General features: G+C 37.4%; 1 protein-coding gene across 1 annotated transcript in view; it reads left to right on the top strand.

Moving 5' to 3' along the window:
* Positions 1 to 20,633, top strand: part of KAT6A (K(lysine) acetyltransferase 6A) — a 127,528-nt gene that overhangs the window by 55,424 nt on the left and 51,471 nt on the right. The window contains exon 3 of the mRNA XM_012655999.1: positions 20,265 to 20,373. Coding sequence (XP_012511453.1) covers positions 20,265 to 20,373 — 109 coding nt within the window. The remainder of the gene's footprint in view (positions 1 to 20,264; positions 20,374 to 20,633) is intronic.

Below are 20,633 nucleotides of genomic sequence, written 5' to 3'. Positions count from 1 at the left end.
ACTCTAATGAGCTTGTTGGATTTCAGATATTCAGATTTGGGATGTTCAACCAGTAAGTATAATGCAGATATTCCAAAGTCCAAAAAAATTCAAAATGGCTCTGGTCCTAACCATTTCGAATAAGGGATACTCATCCTATGGTTTGTAATGTGTTATGAGGTTAGAGTGTCCATTTATAGAAACTAATAGACCTGACTGTTTCTATGAGCTATGAGTTCTGATTTCTAGTTTTATATTCCAGTTACAGTTTTGGTTTCAATATTACTATTGTGTATGCACATGTGAACTTGTGCATGTACACTCACAGAGTCCCAGATACCCACTCATAGGAGTGCTAAGAATAGAAAACTTTCCTAGATTCAGACACAAAACTATATAGTTCCAGGGTACCTGAACTGTTTCTTAAAATTTGTTTTTATTCCCCACAGTCCTTGGGAAAGTGGTGGGTGTACATTAGGTATTTATAAGATGATTGTTATTTGACAAGATACTTTTGCTTCTTGGAAACGTTATTTATTTCTGTAGTCGTGTATGCTTGTAGTTGGCATGGACCAGACCAGGTCAGTTTTTTTTTTTTTTTTACAGAATACAAGTTATTTCCCCATAGGGTTAGACTCTCCACTCCCTTTCCCCAAGAACTAAAATCAATTTCAGAAAGGAGTCTTTGGGCCGAGTGCGGTGGCTCACGCCTGTAATCCTAGCACTCTGGGAGGCCGAGGTGGGTGGATTGTTTGAGCTCAGGAGTTCGAGACCAGCCTGAGCAAGAGCGAGACCCCGTCTCTACTAAGAAAAAAATAGAAAGAAATTATCTGGACAGCTAAAAAATATATAGAAAAAATTAGCCTGGCATGGTGGTGCATGCCTGTAGTCCCAGCTACTCGGGAGGCTGAGGCAGGAGGATCGCTTGAGCCCAGGAGTTTGAGGTTGCTGTGAGCTAGGCTGACGCCACGGCACTCACTCTAGCCAGGGCAACAGAGTGAGACTCTGTCTCAAAAAAAAAAAAGAAAGGAATCTTTGCTTCTGAAGCAAGACTTTAATTATAGGCTTTTCTTTTTTCCAAAGGCAGTTCCCTTTTCTGCAGTTGTTCTTTGGGTGGAGTGTGTGTGTGTGTGTGTGTGTGTGTGAGAGAGAGAGAGAGAGAGAGAGAGAGAGAGAGAGAGAATGAGTGTATGTGTGAGGGGGTCTGCATGCAGCATTTGAATCTGTGCAGCACACTGGCTTTCTAGACATCCTTTGTATAGTAACAGCATGTGCGGAGGGGCTGGCAGCCTGTAAAACAGTTTTACTCCTCTTCCCCCTCCTTTCAACCTCACTCCCCCCCTAGATCTAGTGAGATTACATAGATAAATGTGCTGGCTAGGAAAACAGCAGAAGGAGTTGAGTGTCTGCCAGAAAATTGCAGCATGAAACCAAGCTGCCTGCTTCCGCCTCGCTCTACTGGTCTCTTATGGTGTGTGTGCAGTCTGCACTTGTGAGGGCTTTCCTTGTTGAGCATTACGCCACTATGTTCTCCACCCTTATCACGCTGTCTTCTTTTGAAAGCTACTGTCCTCAGGCTTCAAACTTGTTAAACACATAAGGCTTTATTTATACTGTTATGGAAGTAGCATTGAAGACGAAATATATTTAAGTCTGAAGGAGAAATTTTAATTCAATGTAATATCGACTTGGGGTATGTTTGTGTGTGTGTGCACACGTGTGCGTGTGGGGGTATGTGTTTCTGGGCAATGTCAGGGTAGCATAGAGAAGATAAATACTGGTAACCACCTGAAATATTAGATTGCTTTCGTTGAAACATTTTTTTGTTCTTCAAAGAGGTATACCTTCTCAAAGGACTTTGGAGACAGCTTAGAAAAGTACTGATACTTTTAAAATATGACTATTTATAGTGGCTTTATGTATAAGGATCAAAATCTGGAAATAACTCAAATGTTCCTCAACTGAGGAATGGATAAATGAACTGTGGCCTGTCTGTACAATGGAATGTTACTAGCAACAGAAAGGAACAAACTGATACAGCATGAATGAATGAATGAATGAATGAATCTCAGATGTACTATGCTAAGTGAATGGACCTAGACTCAGAAGACTACCTACTGTATGATTCCATTTATATGTAGAAGTAATGATTTTTCACTATTAATCAGAATTGCAAATAGTCATCTCTAGAATAGAAATGATTTCATTTATTTACTGTCCATTGTTGGGGTTCTTATTTTCAAGACTTTTTATAAAAAAGTTGAGTATCTAGACTGTGCAAACTGTGTCAGTGATTTTAAAGGGAAAAATTAGCCTTTTTTAATCTTTTGCAGAGTTTGATGAGACTGCTTGAATCCATGTCTAAAGAAAAAGGCTTTGCCTATCAACTAAAGCTTTATATAATGCTTTAAAAAATAAGACGAGATCCTAACTTTCTTCTGGATCCTTTAGGCTTACACAGTTTAGGAAAGCATTATCTTGGATAGGTTCATTTGGTCATCTTTAACTATAGTGTTTTCATTTCATTTGTTCTTAGCATATGCTGTCCTGTATTGTGATCTACCTTTAATGCTTATGTCCTGTTTTTGCAACTAGGTAGTAAGACCCAGCAGCAGGAAGCTAGTTTTATTATATCTTTGTTTCTCTAGCACCTAACCTGGTATCCTCATACATAATAAATATTATGGATAATGACATGCGGAGATAACATTGAAGATGAGACTAGTATGGGGTGATATCACTAGCTGACTATGTAAGTCTGCTGGGTGATCATAATAGAGTACAAGAGACTAGGTACCTTAAACAACAGAAATTTGCTTTCTCACAGTTTTGGAAGTTGGATGTCCAAATCGAGTGCCAGCAAGGTTGGTTTCTGATGAGGCCCTTCTCCTTATCTTGCAGATGGCCACCTTTGTGCTGTGTCCTCACATGCCTTTCTCTGCATGCACACTCCTAGTGTCTCTTCCTTTTCTTATAAGGACTTCAGTCCTATTGGATTGGGGTCCTGTCTTTATGACCTCATTGAACCTTAGTTACCTCCCGGCCCTATCTCCAAATATAGTCACATTGGGGGTTAGGGCTTCAACATACAAGTTTCGGGGAGGGGGCAGGACACAGTTTAGTCCATAACACTGATCTTCTGTAGATAGATGGTTATTCCAAGTTATTAACATATTAAATAGAAACCACATTAGATAGTTCAATAGAGTAGATAAAGCAGAGACTGGAGAACTGAAATACAAAATAGGAACACTGAAGTACAGAGGTAATAATTTCCTGAAGCAGCTCCCACCCCTTGGTCTGGGGGAACAAAAGAAAGGTTTGGGTTATTAGAAGCTTGGTAGAGGGAGCTCCGCAGAGCTAGGATTCAGATTTGTGAGGAGGGCCCACTGCCTGGCTGCTTTCAAAAGCTTGGGCCAGGGGCCCCACAAAGTTGGGCCTGAGACCTCTGAAGAGGATACATTGCACTGGCTGGTATTTTTGAGGGAGCATGGTAAGTCTCGTTTTGAGAGAGCCAGCACAAGCTGAAGACTGGAAATGACTGTTTCTACTAGGAAAGGCCAGTGCTAGGGTGACAATGGCAAGAACAGGAGACAGACTGGAAGGAACAAGTCTGTTCTTTTTTCACCTTTACCTCTAGTCTTCCTATAGTGTTCCCTGTTGGTGAAGCCTAACCAACCGGAAGCCAGCTGACAGAGGAGAGATGAAGTGTGCAGTGTCGGAGCCCAGCGTCATAAAGCAGAGTCTAGAAGAGTGAGCTTGGAATTGAGAGACAGCACCTTAATACCTGGCACAGATATTATTGATGGAAGTATAGCCTCTCTGAAATTCAGTTTGGCAGTATGTGTCAAAAATCTTAGAAATATGCATACCTCTTGACCTAGTAATTCCAATTCAAGAAATATATGCTGAGGAAATAATCCAAAAAGTGACTAAAGATGTATGTATTGTGGTTGTTTGATTGGCAACTTGTGGTTGTTTGATTGGCAATATTGCATATAATAAAAAAGTAATTTAAATGTTTATCAATATAGGATTGGTTAAATTATTTCGGAACGTGTAGTAAAATGTTCTATAGCCATTAGAAGGTGATGCTGATTTGGATTTATTGATGTGGAAATAGAAATTTAACAAAAAAGCACATTATATGCCATTCTAGTATGAACTTAATCTATTTATAGAAAAAGCTGAGAACAATATACACGAAAGGAGACAGTACGGTGTCGGGTTGAAGAGTGTGGGCTCTGGAGCCAGACTGCCTGGGTTCCTGTCTAGGCTCTGCCACTTACCTTTGTGACCTTGGGTAATTAAGCTTTCCAGGGATGTGTTTTCCCATCTGGAAAATGGTGACAATAGTTCCTACCCCATAGGGTGGTTGTGAGGTCTACAGGTGTTGATACCTGTAAAGCATATGGAACAGCGCTTGTGGGTAATTAAGTATTCAGTAAATTAAGTAGCTGTTTAAGAGGAGAAAGATTATAATGAGAGCATTTTACTGTATTTTCTCCCTTTCTTTATCTAAAATTTTTAATAGAATATCATGATTTTATAATTAGGATCAACAATAAAGCTTTTCTATTAAAATTTAAAACAATGAAGCAAAGGTGTATTAAGTATTCTTTACTTACTTGCAGACGACCTAGAACTCCATGATGCTCCCTTTGAAGGTAGAAAAGCATTTCCTGCTACAGCGGAGATGCAGCTGACAACCCCTATTCCTTGTAGGGAAATTTCATTCTTCCAAAATCTACACAGATGCTCAGGGACTTGGATTATTTTGGTTGCTTCTGGCTTGGTTCCCAAAGGCCTTCTTCTTACTTTTGCCTTAGCTCCATGGGTGATTCTCTTCCCTCTTGTCTGCTTTGCTCAGAACCAAGCTTAAGCCCCCTTGCCTTTTTTTTTTTTTAAATTGCTGAAAAATTACACACCTGTTTTTCATGTGGACTGTAAGTTTCAAGATTTTTGTTGTAGCCAAGAAAAAAATTTAGAACTGAATCTTACACAGTTCTTAACAGTCCCTTGACCACCTTGCCTCTAGGAATTTGTCATTGGCCACCTCTTTCTTCACATTCAACCTTCTTCCACTTTTCTTGACCCTCTCAATGCCCTCTTAGTTTCTTAGGCAGAACGGTTTTTGCCTTACTCATTTACAGAGATGCTAATCTGCTATGCTAAAATAAAAAGTCTTATTACCCTTTTAGTTAGATTTAGAAACCTGCCGTAGATTTCCCATTTTTGTCTTTGTTTTCTCCTTGATAATTCTCTGAGAGTGGAAAAAAGGGGTAAAAAGTGGATTTCTTTTTGTTGTGAATAATGGTACTCTCTGAAGAAGGCAGGAGAACCTCTGGTCAGTTTTAAGTATTAATATTTAAGTTTAAATTGTTTCACACCATATTATTTTAGTATCACTATTTACCAATAATAGAAACCCAACATTTTTCACTTACAAAGGCCGCCCTCCCTCCCTCCCTCTCTTCCTTCCTCTTTCTTTTCTTTTCTTTCCTTTTTTCTTTTCTTTTCTGTTCTCTTCTCTTCTCTTTCTCTCTTTCTCTCATCTTGGAAGGAATTTTTTTATCTATAGGTTGTTTAGTTGAAACTGCATAATATATTTAGAGTTATGAACTTGGGAGTCAGAATATCTACCTGACTTTGAATACCACTGTAGTCACTTTGTTGGTCATGTGTAGCCTTTGATAATAATTTTATCTTGGGTAAAATGAGGAGTGTATAGTGGTTTTTGAAGATCCCTTCCAGTTCCAAACACCATGATTCTGTTCTGCATCCTATCAGATAAGTATCAATAAAATTATTTTTGGTAGGTCTTGAAGAAAATGATACTATTTGTTCAAGTGTTACTTAAACCTTAGTTTGGCTGGAATAAATGCCTACAATTACAGTCTTTAAAAATATAATACTGAACATGAAAGCCTTGCTAGCATCTTGCTCCTTCTAAATCATCACTTTTAATATATATTTTAGCGTAGAAAATATTCTTTTGCTAATGTTCTTGTACTCACATACCACTAAAGAATTTTTTTAAAGTGGGTAATACGCAGTTTGGTAAAGGTATGTGTGCAAAAAGACTTTAAAAATCTTAATGCAATTGTGTAAGTAAATTCCCAAATATAGAAAGTTTATTAGTCCACAGGAAATTTTAATCACCTTGCCGATTTTAGGAAGTTAAAATAGAACAAAAACTTGTCCTGAGTGAAGAAGTCGCAATCAGTTAATAAAAATAAACTTTGAAGATTAGATACAGTTTCGAAAAAAGTACATAGGAAACCAGCGTTTATTATGTTCAAATTACATTTTTGTAACTTTATCTCATTTAATCTTCACAATAACTTGAAAATATGTATGTTGTACCTTTTTATACTAAAGGATTAAGCAACTTGCCCAAAGTGATGCCATAGTGGCAGAACCCAATCTATTTCTAAATGCTATGGAGGTGATTCTTGTAGGTAGAGGGCTACAAGAGACTGAGGGACAGGGCAAAATAACTTGGAGAGAGAGCATAAAGTATGATCTCTGAAGACAAGTAGAGGTGGAATAGAGGAAGATAGAGTGAGAAGAGTAGTTTGGTGTATAGAGGAAGTGCCTGTAGGAGTTGACATTTGGGATATGTTGTATAAGTTTTAAGCCAGGCAAGTAACTAGGTAAAAATAGTGTTTTGAAAGGATTAATCTGGTAGTGATGTGCAAAAAAAAAAAAAAAAAAAAAAAAAATCAAAGGAAAGAAAGACTAGAGGGGGTCAGTGCATGTGGGAGATTGCATATGGAGATGTAATTCTGAGTTAGGGGAGAGCTGTAGGCATATAAAAGTAGAAAGAAAAGGACCACAAAGGTAAGGATAGGCAAGAATAATTTAAAAGTATCATCCAGTATTTGGATAAATGAGGAAAATGGTGTATCACTGACAAACAGAAAGTAGAACTTTCAAATAACCACTAAGCATGTGAAAGGAAGGTAACTCTTTACAGTCTCTTACCATGGAATTTAAATTCAGCAAATATGCATATTGTCATTTTTTATGTCACTTCTGATTAGGAAATAGAAAATTGTTACAATATCTTAACAGATGATTGCTTTCTCATCTAAATTTACAGTAATCTACATATGTAGCAAAAGTGCAAATGGAAATTGATCATTACTGATCTAATTATATCATTAACTTTTTTATTTTTACCAATAATCTTATTATTGTGCCTAATTGTAGAAGTCATTGAATGAACTCATCATAATGAAAATGAATTCAGTTTAGTACCTCATTAAAGCTTTGTAATGGCTAATGGTTATGTTGGAACTGATTTAAATTATAGAAGGTTATCTTATTATAGATTATAAATAATGGAAAATAGACTCTTAGAGGCCTTTGTTTTATTATTACGTATCTTTTGCAACTTTATACTTTTGAGGAAAATATTATCCTAAAAATGTTTAATAAGCAGCCATAATGTACTTGATATAATATATGGGGTGCTGAAGAATTTAGAAATTAAGTCACACAAAGCACACTTTTCCCTCAAGATTATATTGGAATAGAATCTAGGAGGAAAAGCTTTGAATAAGTAACTGATAAACCTATTTGGAGCTAAGTATGGTTTTGTTGCACTACTTTAATTTCAACAAATGCTTATTTAATGCATATTGTGTGTAAGAAACTTAAGAGGTCTAGGGTGATATTCTGCTTACCTGGGACTGTCTTTCTGGAAAAGATGAAGAAAAATGGAGTTCTAAACCATCAGAAAGGATTTGGGAGGATCATGAGTTCATCAAAGGCTATTAGTAGTAAAGAAATGAAGAATTTGGTAAAACTGAGGTGGAGGGCTTGCCTAGACTGGTAGAGAACCATATGTTTTAGAATGCTCAGCTTTCTTAACAAAATATAATAAACACCTTCCAACAAAGTATGAATTTCCTACAGTGAACTCTATGTGCCAGTTTATTTCCCTTATAATATTGGAAATAACTATTAATATTTGTACAAAGATTCTCTCAAAAGGCTTACTTTTGAATTTTTTGATGTATTAGTGGTTAATGTGAATGGTACATAATTTTTTCCTACTTATTTTGTGTGGATTTTGTTTTGTATTACTGATGTTGATAAGTGCTTTGAAAATGTGAATACTGCCTTTTGTTTGGTCTTCTCAAATTTTTATGTTATATTACAGTATTCACTAAACAATAATATTTACTAAACATCTTATGCATTGGAGAATATTTTGAAAATTTAGCAGTGCTTGTTTTCCTAGTGCTTGGTCATTGAGCATTATTTTGGTTTCCTTCACTGTACCATGCCTAAGAGTAGTCTGATTTCCCACTCCCTAAGCAACACTTACTGCTCTTTATCCCTTAGGCATTAGGTATGATACCTAGTAGATATTACCAACTTGTATATAGTGTCTCTGCTGAAAATTATTACATTTCAAGTTTTGTGAAATAAATAATCCATGAAAAAAATTAATTTGAAGTTAAATTTACTTGATTATAATTGTGGGAGAAGAAAGGGACAGGATAAACAAATACCTCAGAACTCAAAGACGACTCGGAAGGTAGTCTGGGCTGTAGCTGTAGGTGGGTGGATTTGAGAGAAGTTTATGGTAGTTTATGCAGAGTAACCTGGCTGGTAAGATGTATGATGGCCCGAAAGAGTTTTTAATTTGAAACTGAGAAGTGCTTGACTGATAGTTTTTAGTTCTTGGACTTATCTTACAAGAAAATTGGTAAGGCATAAAAGTGAGTTGTTTTTATGTAATTGGATTAAAAGATAACCAATTTCCATGTAGGTACAGTGAGAATAAATGGTTAAGATTTAAAGTCAGTAGCCAAAAGTTAGTTGTTTTGGTAACTGAAATTCTTTTTCATTTTTTGGGGGTGCTACAACTATGTTTTTATATCCAGTTACTGTACACAAGATTAACATATTAAGAGGTTTTCACAGGAACAGTTAAATACACCGATTTCAAGGTGAGGACATATTACAGTAGTTGCTTTTCATTGCATGAGTTTTGACCTATTAAGTCATCTGACTTGTGACAATATGAAAAACCTATACCACTTGATTTTGTTCATTTTTTTGTGATAAAATTTATGTAACACAAAATTTGCCATTTTATCCATTTTTGAGTGTACAATTCAGTGGCATTAAATACATTCATACTGTTGTGAAACCGTCACCACTATCCATTTCCAAAACTTTTTTTTAGTCGTCTAAAACAAGCTCTGTACCCATTAAACAGTAACTTACTATTCTTCCCTTCCTCCTGCCTCTGAAACCTCCATTCTGCTTTCTTTCTCTATGAATTAATTTGCTTATTTTAGGTACTTCATATAAATGGAATCATACAATATATGCCCTTTTGTGGTACACCACTTACTTTTAAAAAATGAGTTATAGTAATTATAGTTGAACATAAGTTTTTTGTATTTGCTTGTCTTTGTCCATTTTCTGCTGCTGTAACAGAAATGCCATGGACTGGGTAATTTATAAAGAAAAATTTATTCGGCTCATGGTTCTGGCGGCTGGAAAGTCCAAGATCGAAGGGCTGCACCTGCTGACGGCCTTCTTACAGCGTCGTAACGTGGTGAAAAGATGGAAGGTAGAAGGGGGCACGCGGGAACAAGAGGGAAAAGGGGCAGAACTCCCACAATAACTAACCCACTCCCATGTTAACAGCATTAATCTGTTTATGAGGATGGAGCCCCCATGGCCCAGTTAGGTCTCTAAGGTCCTTCCTCTTAACACTGCCACAGTGGCAACATGAGATTTGGAGGGACCTTCAAACCGTAGCAATGCATCGTAGATATTTTGTATGTAAGTATATAGAAGAATGATATGCCTACTGTTCCTTTATTGCTTAGTGCATGTTTGAATGTTATAGGGAATCTTACGTGAATTATGTACTTCTTCGACACTCTTTTAATATTGGCTGTGCTAACTTATCTCAGTAATTACCAGTGGTTATAAAACTTGAAAAATTTTGTAGCTTTTAAGAAATCACATATCTTTATTGCCTGATAGCTTATGAAGTGATCTCTTTGAGGATTTTGAAGTCATAAATCTGAGTTTACAAGTGTAATTTTTTCCTCTGAAAATTCTGTTGGTGACAAATTCTAGAATTTATAATTCAATTGAGTCTTGAAAGAACTAGAAATAATTGCATATAACAAAATAGATTCTTGACTGCCCTTTATGTTGGTGTTTAAAAACAGAGACAACATAAAGGTGGGTTTGAGTTCCTCAGTAGATATTAGAAAATAGAGATAATTACAAGTTTATAAAGGCTTTTAAAAAAATTAAAGACAAATCTTGGGAAGGAATGAAAATTGGATTTTAAGATGGGAATATCTTAGATGATGTATCTGGATAGAAATATCATTATTTAAGATATCTGAAATGATTATTTCTAAAAATTAGTTTATGATTTCTCAAGTAACAGAAATCACTGGGCAAAATTTTTACAGTTCCCGTTTTTAAAAGTTATTTCCAAAAGCTCAGGTCAGAATGTCTACACAGGTAATCAGAGCATCTACCATCGCAGCTTGTCTCAATGCTGCCATCTGGTGATTGTTGTGGAGATCTCAATATGGTACTTAAGGTGACGTAGGGCAGCTGATGACATGAAGTACAATCTAAGTGCCCTCTGCCACAAGTCTTCCCTACTTTTGAGAAATTGAATGGAGATGAGTTGCTATGGCAGAAATCTTATTTATACATGGCCAGGAAATCACTTTGTGAGATTGCTTTTAAACATTAAAGCATTTATATATTATTATGATTATTATTGAGCTGCACATAGATTTATCAGGCTTATACCCAACTCATTATTTTGTGTAAATTTCTATTTATCTTATTTCTAGTTCTACAAGGTAATTTAATAAATTGTTCAACAGTACTTATCGAGTGGGTACCAAATGCTAGGCACTGTTCTCAGTGCTACTAATACAGTCCTAAACACACACATAAAAAACAAATAATAAGATACGCATACACGTAATTAGTGGAGAGAGTTGAGGGGGAAAAGTAAAGCAGGGAAGGGGGCTATGAATTACTGTAGTTGGCAGGTTACTTCGAAATGTTAGATGGGGTGCTCAAAGAAAGCCTTACTGAGAAGACCCTTTTTTTTTTTTTTTTTCCAAGACAGAGTCTCACTGTGTTTCCCGGGCTAGAGTGCCGTGGTGTCAGCCTAGCTCACAGCAACCTCAAACTCCTGGGCTCAAGTGATCCTCCTGCCTCAGCCTCCCAGGTAGCTGGGACTACAGGCACACGCCACCATGCCCGGCTCATTTTTTCTATATATTTTTAGCTGTCCAATTAATTTCTTTCTATTTTTGGTAGAGACGGGGTCTCGCTCTTGCTCAGGGTGGTCTCGAACTCCTGAGCTCAAACGATCCGCCCACCTCGGCCTCCCAGAGTGCTAGGATTACAGGCGTGAGCCACTGCGCCCCACCGAGAAGCGCCTTTTGAGTAGAGATCTGAGGGATCTGGGGAAGAGCATTCTAGATAGAAGGAAAGCAAATGCAAAGGCCCTGTGCCTGTGACATCTGCTTTGTTGAGAAAAGCGCTAGCAAGGACACTGGAGTAGGATGCAGGGGGCAGGGAGCAATAGAAGATGAGGTTGGGGAGGTAATTGTATGTGGGGGTGGGAGCTACAGATCGTACAGGGCCTTGTAGTTCATGTGGCATTTAATCCCTGATGGGAGCATCTGGACTGGAGGGTTTTGGGCAGCTGAATAACATGCTTTGATTTACCTTTTAAAGGTTCACTGTGGCTGCTGTGTTTAATGGTGTGTAAAGTCATTTGCAACAACCCTTTTTCTTGTTTTATTAGCTGCAGGAACAGGTTTATACAGATCATGGGAACAGTAAGTGAGGAGGAAGCTTGGACAGGTCTGGGAGCAGTGACTATATGACATATTGTCTCTCTGTATACAGATTTTAAAAAATTGTATTCAGAGATCATCGATTGCTTGGAAAATGTCATAAACCTCTCCTGTTTGTCCTTTCACCACCTCAGTACAGTTCAGATTCACATCTTATCCTGAACCCAGTGGAGTTTTAGCCCTTTCCCACTATGCACATTAATAGTTTGGAAATGAGAATGATTTGGAGTTGTAATTTTTTATGCTTTTAACAGTATATATAGTTCAATTTGATCAACAAATTAAAGAAGACTCACAGACCATGTCTTAACCCAGATGATTTATTTAAACCATTTTTGCTTGTAGCTCATCAGCTAAAATGACTAACTCCCAAAGTATAGTTACTCTTTCCCAAATTGCACTTAAAGGAAAAAACAAACTGAGGTTATCACTTAGTTAAACTGTCATGATCATTGTCAGTAATCCTCTTTCTCTGTGGATTCAATTTTGTTTTGGTAGCTAAAAATTTTGTCATTTTTATGCTTGGTCCTGTGGTGTCACAGAGTGAGTAGACATCTTCAGTGGGAAGGGTGTGGGTTAAGGAAATTATGGCTGCACCACCATAATCAGTCAAACTGCCATGTCTGACTGAAAACTGTCTGTTTTTATACACTTTGAGTCTGTTTGGAACAATGCCTCTGTTTGACTTAACAAATTGCTTTTCAGCCTTATTTTCACATTGTGAATATCAATACTGTTTTGACTTAAGTTGTCATTACTGGGACTAATCAGCAAATTGTTTTGTGTAGTGGGTAAGCAGGGTCTAAAATTATGATCATTTCATAAGTGCCAAAATGATTTAGTTAAACTGCCTGCACAGCTCCAAGTAACCAGGCAGCCAGTTTGTCTGAATCACTGTGTCTCCATCCCTCACCTTAATGAATAGATTGGAATGGCCTCAGTTAATTTGGTCTGAGATAGATAAAGTCTAGTATTGTGAAGCACTGATCATATATAAAAGAAGTATTGACAGCAGTAATATTACAGGGGATATAGAGGGACAGTTTCGCTAGGGGTTTCTTAGGTATGGTTTTAAGTACCATTTTTTGCTATTAGAAATTTTACTCTCTAGTTCTAGATCATAAAAATACATATTTGAAGACATAGATTACTACAGTTTTAATTTTTTAAGACTGTATTTCCTGTGTTGAAGAACAACAATAATTTGTTTTTCAGACCTTTTTCTTTCTCCTTGCATGTTTGCTCCCTTAAATAGTAAAAGGATCTAATCTGTTCCTCAGAAGTAATGGCAGATGAACGAAGTACCTTGTTGTACTTAAATATGTTAATTTTGATAATTTAGTTTGAGTTGTGATACTGTTTCCAATCTGCCCTGTAGCTTCCTATCCTAATGTAGGCTTCTCTAACCCTTCAATTGGAGTTACTTGGTCTTCAGTAACTTGCAATTTACACAGGATTCTTTATCTAAATCCAACTTTGTTCCTTTTTTAGCCAGACAGCTGAAGTGAGATAATGTGCTGTATGTGGCAGTGTGGTACTGTGACCTCCCGTTAGTAGATTATGACATGGAATTGTGTCCGCACGCCCCAGGAGAGCTACTTTTCTATACTCTCACCATGGTTTTACAAGGAGACCCAGGAAAAAGAACTGACACATTCCTTGATCTTCCCTGCCTCTGAAGATGTTTGTTGTTCCACATTGAACAAATTTTTCTGACTTTTAAGATTCTTTCTATCTACTAATACCCTGATCTCAACTTTTGTGGGGTTGGGTGTAGGGGGTTGTTATTTACCAATATTCTTTTCCTTGTTTTTATCATTGCAAAATTTCCTTTCCTATCTTGAGCACAGTCATCATTTTCACTGACTTGAGCACATTTATGTGATTCTTCTAAATTCACGCTTTCCCAGCTTGACTTCCTAACTCTGTTACGTTCATTTTTACTTTCTTCAGCACTGTGGGAGCTTTGTCCCTCTTGTTACCGTTGTACCCTCAGTGTCTAGAAGAGTGCTTTACTTAATAGTAATACTAAAGAGTTCATGCACATTTGCCCTTTGGGGTTCCCTTCATTAGCTAGAACTTTATACTTAAGAAATCACAAACTCTACTGTGTGCCCATAGTCCCAGCTACTCAGAGGATCACTTGAGGCCAGGAGTTCGAGGCTGGTAGTGTGTCATAATTGCACCTCTGAATAACCACTGCACTCCAGCCTGGGCAACATAGTGAGACCCTGTCTCTTAAGAAAAGAAAAAAAGAAATTACAGAGTCTGAAGTTCCTGTACTGACCACAGACCTCAGTCCTTCTACTTTTCCAGTTCTTTCATCTCCTGTTGAACCTTTGTCAGCTTAATCTGGATTCTCATGGTACGTTAGCTCCTCTTCTTGTTTGTCAGCCCTTTTCTGCTCATGATGCCCAGCCCCTGCTTCGTGATGCCCATTTTAAAAGTGTCTGCATTGGCATTTTAGGGGCTCTTACTTACCGTTTGACTTAGCTTGTCTCCAGCTCTCTGTTTTTGTCAGTCTAAGGCTTCACGGGAGCTAAAAAAGTTGTATACCGTTTTGATTGGATCCAGTACAAATTGATTCTGTTGAATCCTAGCTTCATGGTTAGGGCTGATTGATAGTTATTTTCTATCACCAAATGATTCTCTAACACCTTCCACACCAGAGACTTCTAGAACTTTTCTGCTAACTCTAAATGCCCAAACCCATACCTATTAGGTTATTAAGTATGAAATGTCTGATTTCCTTAAGTGCTAAGTTTGACAGTTAATATCTCTGATATTTCACTTTGACACATCTTGTTTTATTTTTATTGTGAAGGCACATCCTCATTCTTTCAAACACACACGTTGGCTTATAATTATCTTTCAAATTTTTGTAGAGCAATTTTTGTGAAACCATAGATAAGTCAAAAATCTGTGTTATTTTTGAATATGAGGTGCATTGTGGAATTTTCGAATACAGAGTTACATTGGGGAACCAATGCTGCACAGACAGCTCAAAATACCAACAAAGTGTTTGGGAAATATGTGGCTAATGAACACAGTATGTTGATGGTTTGAGAAGTTCTGTTCTGGTGATTTTAATCTTGAAAATGAGCCACGTGGGCAACCTGAGACCAAGGTGGATAATAATGAGCTGAAACCTGTAGTGGAAACAAATCCATGTCAGCCTATGTGTGAATTAGCAGCAAAGTTTGACATTAGGAGTCCAACAATACTGTACTATTTGAAACGAATGGGCAAGGTAAAGAAGCGGGATAGATGGGTTCCACGTGAATAAAACGAGCATCAGAAGAGAAATTGTCTTGAAGCTTGCCATTATTTGCTGTCACGACGTAAAAGTGAACCATTTCTACACCATATTGTTATGTGTGATGAAAAGGGAATTCTTTTTGACAATTGCAAGCATTTGGCACAATGGTTGGATGAAGATGAAGTGTCAAAACGCAGTCCAAAATTGGATATTCTTCAAAGAAAGCTAATGGTGTCTGTCTGGTGGTCCAGCGCTCGTATTATCCACTACAGCTTCATGAAACCTGGTCAGTCAATTACAGCAGATGTCTACTGCACCCAACTGCATGAAATGATGAGGATTCCTGCGATTAAGCAGCTGAGATTGGTCTATAGAGACAGACCAGTTCTCTTGTAAGACAACACTCAGCCACGTGTCACACAAACAACGCTGATCAAACTACGGAGGCTGGACTTGGAAACACTCTGTCATCCAGCGCATTCACCAGACCCTGCACCAACTGCCTATCACTTCTTCCGGGCTTTGGACCACCTGGGAGGAAAAATATTCAATTCTCAACAAGCTGTGGAAAACACCTCTCACAGTGTCGGTGCCACTCGCTCTCCAGGCTTCTTTGCTGCCAGTATAAAAAGGCTACCGTTAAGATGGCAAAACTGTGTTAGTAGATTAGGCACACACTTTGATTAATTGTACTGCTTCTTGTTGAGATATAATAAACTAATCTTTTGATTTGAAATCGGACATTTCCTATTTAATGACCTAGTACTTCTTTTGTAGCAAGTGATAAGTGATGTTACCTTCTTTTTAACACAAAGATAGAGGCCATTTTGCAGGGGCTTCTTCAACTTTTCTCTTTTATGTCTTGAATTTATTTTCTGTTAATATGTGTTTTTCTGATTTTGTTTTTACTGAGGAGTGTTTGTCTAGCTATAGTGAGTGTTTCTGTTATCTTTGTTTTTGGACCCAGCCAATCTCACCTGTCAGTTTTCTTGGTTAGTTATCACTTTTTCATGTTCTGTCTAGCCAATGCCTGCCCCACTTTTAGAAGGTAATTTTATTTCCTATCTTTTAGAAATAATGGAATTTATCAGAAATGGGTACCCTCAACTTTTCCCTATTTCTACCATCCCACCCACAAATAATATATGTCTATTAAAGCTAGTCTCTTTTTCCATGCTGTAAATCCATCCTCTTTTCTAAACCACTGCTGTTCAGTAGAACTTTCTGTAATAATGAAATTGTTCTGTATTGGTGCTGTCTGGTACTGTCAGTCACTACCCATATATGGCTATTGAGCACTTGAAATGCAGTTACTGTGACTGAGGAACTAAATTTGTTTTAATTAATTTAAATTTAAGTAACCACATGCTGTTGTGGCTATCATATTGAACAGTGTAGCTCTAGACCTTACTACATAGTATGTTCCTGTTATTTCTTGTTTCTTGAGTCTCTTTGACCACACTTGTCTTCTCTTCCACATTTAAATTGTTTCAGTCTTTCTCATCTTGAACACTTGGAATACATTAAAACTCGTTGCCATTTCTTTTTAGCTGTCTCTTGTCTGCTCTCTGTCCCTTCGTGGCAGTTTAGTTCCTGTGACTTTAGTTCTTATCCTGTTACTTAAAAGGGCACTCTCGCAGTGATGTTTCCAACTCTTCTCAGCTGCAGAATCCAGTAGATACTTTATCTTTCCAGAATTGATTGTTGATTGCCCTCTGCTTCTTGAAATTCTTGTGTTACTGCTTCGCGTGGGTTTTTTTTTTCATCTCAGACTGCTCCTTTTTGGTCTCCTTTTTTTTCTCTGATGCTCCTAAATGTTGGTATTCTATCTCAGACTTTATCCCATTTCTCTTCGCCTCTCTCTTTTCAACCCTTTTCTGTATAGTCCACCTTCTCCCTGAGTGCCTTCAGCTATCACCTGCATGTTCACATCTTTTAACTCTGTCTTTAGTCTGTTGCTCTCTTCTAAGTTCCAAACTGCAATGTCCAAGTCACTGTTGGTATTTCTTACAGAATATTCCAGAGGCACCACAGTCCTACTCCATATTTATTCATTAAATTTAAATTTAACTCTCATGAAAATGTACATATGGAAAAGTGTACAGATTATAAGGGTACACATTAATTCCACACAACTCACATCCGTGAAACTACCATCCAGGTCATGAAAAAGAACATTACCAGCACTTCAGAATTCACTTTACAGTTCACTACCTCTTCCTTCCTCCCCAAAGGTAAGCACTGTCCTGACATGACAATACAGAACTGTATTTGAACATTACTTAAATAAAGTCACACGGTGTGCATTCTTTTGTGTCAGTTCTTTTAAGTATTGCTGGTGACATTCATCCATGTTATTGACTATTATTTGTTTATTTTGTGTTTAACATTCTACTGTATGGATATAGCACAATTTATCTGTTCAGCCATCACTAATTATGTGGGTAATTTTTGAGTAAAATGTGTTATTATGAAATAATGCTGTTCTGAACATTTTTATGTATGTTTCACTGTATGTGTGTACGTAGTTCAGTTGGATATATAACTAGGAATGGAAGTACTAGATCACATGGTATGCATATGTTTAATTTTATTAATAGTAGATAATATCAGTTTTCAAAATAGTCTTTTGTCAATTTATATTTATATTCCTGTTAGCAGTGAATGAGTTGTTTCATTTTCTTATCAACATTTAATGTTGCCAGTCTTGCCCGGGCTCTGTGACTTACACTTGTAATCCCAGCATTTTGGGAGGCCAAGGCAGGAGGATTGCTTGAGGTCTTGAGTTCAAGATCAGCTTGGGAAAGATAGCAAGACCTTGTCTCTACCAAAAAAAAAATGCAAAAATTAGGCAGGCATGGCAGCTAGCACCTGTAGTCCCAGCTCCTGGGGAGGTTGAGGTGGGAGGGTCACTTGAGCCCAGGAGCCCAAGGTTACAGAGAGCTGTGATCACACCATTGCACTCCAGTCTGGGTGATAGAGTGAATCTCTGTCTCTAAAAAGAAAAAAATGCCAGGCTTCATAATTTTAGCTATTCTTGAAGGTCTGTTTCCTTGATGACTAATGGTATTGAACATCTTTTCCTGTGTGTATTGGCCATTCATGTTATTCATGCACTTTCTGTGGGGAACTACCTGTGGAAGTATTTACAGTCTTTTCTATTGTGTTTGCCTTTTCCTTACTGTGATGTAAGAGTTCTTTATATATTCTGGTTATGAGCTTTTTGTTGGTTAAACATATTGTTAACATCTTAGGTTTTGTGGCTTGCCTTCTTATTTTCTTAATGGTGTCTTCCTAGTCTTCCATCTTCCTTACTTTCCTTCCTACTCCAAGTCAGTTAGCCATCAGGTCCTGTCGATTTTTTCTTTTAAGTATCTATTTATCTTCTTTTCTCCATTCCTTTGGCCAGTACCTTAATACAGTTGGCCCTCACAACTCATGGCTTGGATCATAGATCATGTTCCTTCCAATCCATCTTTAGCTGCTTATAGAATGACTTTTCTAAAATTTAAATCTGGGCTATACCATTCCTCTGCTTGAAATCATCCAGTGGCACCTTAGAGGCTACAGCATAAAGCTCCAGAGGCGCCTGTCAAATACTTGCGGAAGAACTTAAGTCAAATGGTACTTCTGTGAAGCTTTTTCTTGACACCCCAATCATTTCCGCCTTTGTTCCCCATTGCTTTCTCTCATGGTGCCTACAAACGTGCTGTTGTTCTTTGTCTGTTCTCCTCAGTAGACTAAAAGTATCTTGAGAGCTTTCTATTATATCACCATTCTGCACAAGGCCTAGCATAAATATATAGTTGAGAGGTGACTGATTTAAAAATGAACTCATCATCTCTTTGGCTTTCCTCCTCATTTTCTGCTTAAAGATGACTTACATTTCACAGTTGGTGGCATCACTGTCTTTTCAGTTACCTTAGTCATGTATAACTCATTTCCTTTTCCAATACTCCCACAAGTAATTGGTTTGTAATCCATTACTAATTAATATTTCCTCTATTCCATTTCGTTAGCTTTGGTTCAGGTTCTCATCTGTCTTCACCAGACTGTTGTAATCACGGTTCATATGTCCTACCCATCTTTAGGCTTTCCCTGCTTTGTCTTTGATACTGCTGCTGGAATGCAGGTGGTTATCTCCTGGGTCAGTAAGCTTCTATTGCTGTTTTTTAACTGTAGGAAAAGTCTAACTTTTTTTAATCAGAAATTTTTATTTTTAATCTTTATTTAGGTATAATTGATATTATATATTATAATATAGTATGTATTATACATATATGTACTGTATACATTATATGTATATTTAATGTACATACTTTGATCAGTTTGAAAGTTCAGCCTCTTTACAAGACATTCAATGGCAGTCTTCACGAACTAATCTAGCTTCTTCCTTTTTTTTTCTTTTCCTCCTTTATCACAGAAACTATGTACTTTAAGCACTGGGCTTAGCTGACCACATATCTGAGTTCATCCTGTTCAGACTACTTCTCTTCCCTTTCTCTCCATTACTCTTAGGGGGAGGCAGTGCTTTGGAGGAACATAGACACCTAGGCTTAAACCTGCTTCTAACATTTGTCGTCCTTGGACAAACTTCTTAACATACCGTAACATAGTACTGGCACTTAATACATGCTGTCTTCCTCTTTCGCCTCGCCCCTCCTCCAGACAACAATTGGAATTTATCTCCACTCCTACAGAACACTTACTGTTTCTGTCTCACGGCATTTAATGTCTTCTGCCTTCCATTGTGTTTACTGGTATGCGTTTTATTGCTGTTCCACAAGTTCACATGCCCACTCAGGGCTAATACTGTGTCTTCTTGCACTTACCCCAGTTGATTTTTCAATCTTAGGTGAAAGATTTGCTTTGTTAATCTACATGTGTCATTTAGTTTCTAAGTGACAGACATGATTGGGATATGATTTTTTTGGAATCTCTAAATGGTAACCACAAGGACCATTTGTAAAGGCCCAGCCAAAGCAGGCTTTGTAAAAACTCATCTACTTAGTTGGAATTTAGGAGAATGATACAGTTGTCTTAAAAAGTTACTCTTAGGAATTTAAAGCTATAATTTTAGTGTCATTATATTAATACTAAAAAAAAAGTATTAGTACTGGAATAAATTGTGTTTTTCTTTGCAGCCGGTTGCTGAACCAATTCCCATCTGTAGTTTCTGTCTTGGTACAAAAGAACAAAACCGAGAAAAGAAGCCGGAGGAACTCATCTCCTGTGCCGACTGTGGCAACAGTGGTATGTGACTTCCCTCCATTTGCCTTCTAAAACATGTTATCAAGGCAAGAGAAAAGCATGTTTAACTGAGTTTGTGTCCTTGATCCTTATGAAATTAAATAGACGTGTGGCTCTTAATGACAGAGACACATTCTGAGAAATATGCCCATAGAGTGTACTTACACAGACGTAGGTGGTATAGTTTGTTACTCCTAGGCTCCAAACCTGTACAGCATGTTACTGTACTGAATACTCTAGGCAGTTAGAACACAATGATAAGT

This window comes from Propithecus coquereli, unplaced genomic scaffold, assembly GCF_000956105.1.
Source record: "Propithecus coquereli isolate 6110/MARCELLA unplaced genomic scaffold, Pcoq_1.0 Scaffold496, whole genome shotgun sequence".
Taxonomy (NCBI): domain Eukaryota; kingdom Metazoa; phylum Chordata; class Mammalia; order Primates; family Indriidae; genus Propithecus; species Propithecus coquereli.
Note: the sequence above shows the minus strand (reverse complement) of the source record. Positions and strands in the feature narration are given on the sequence as shown.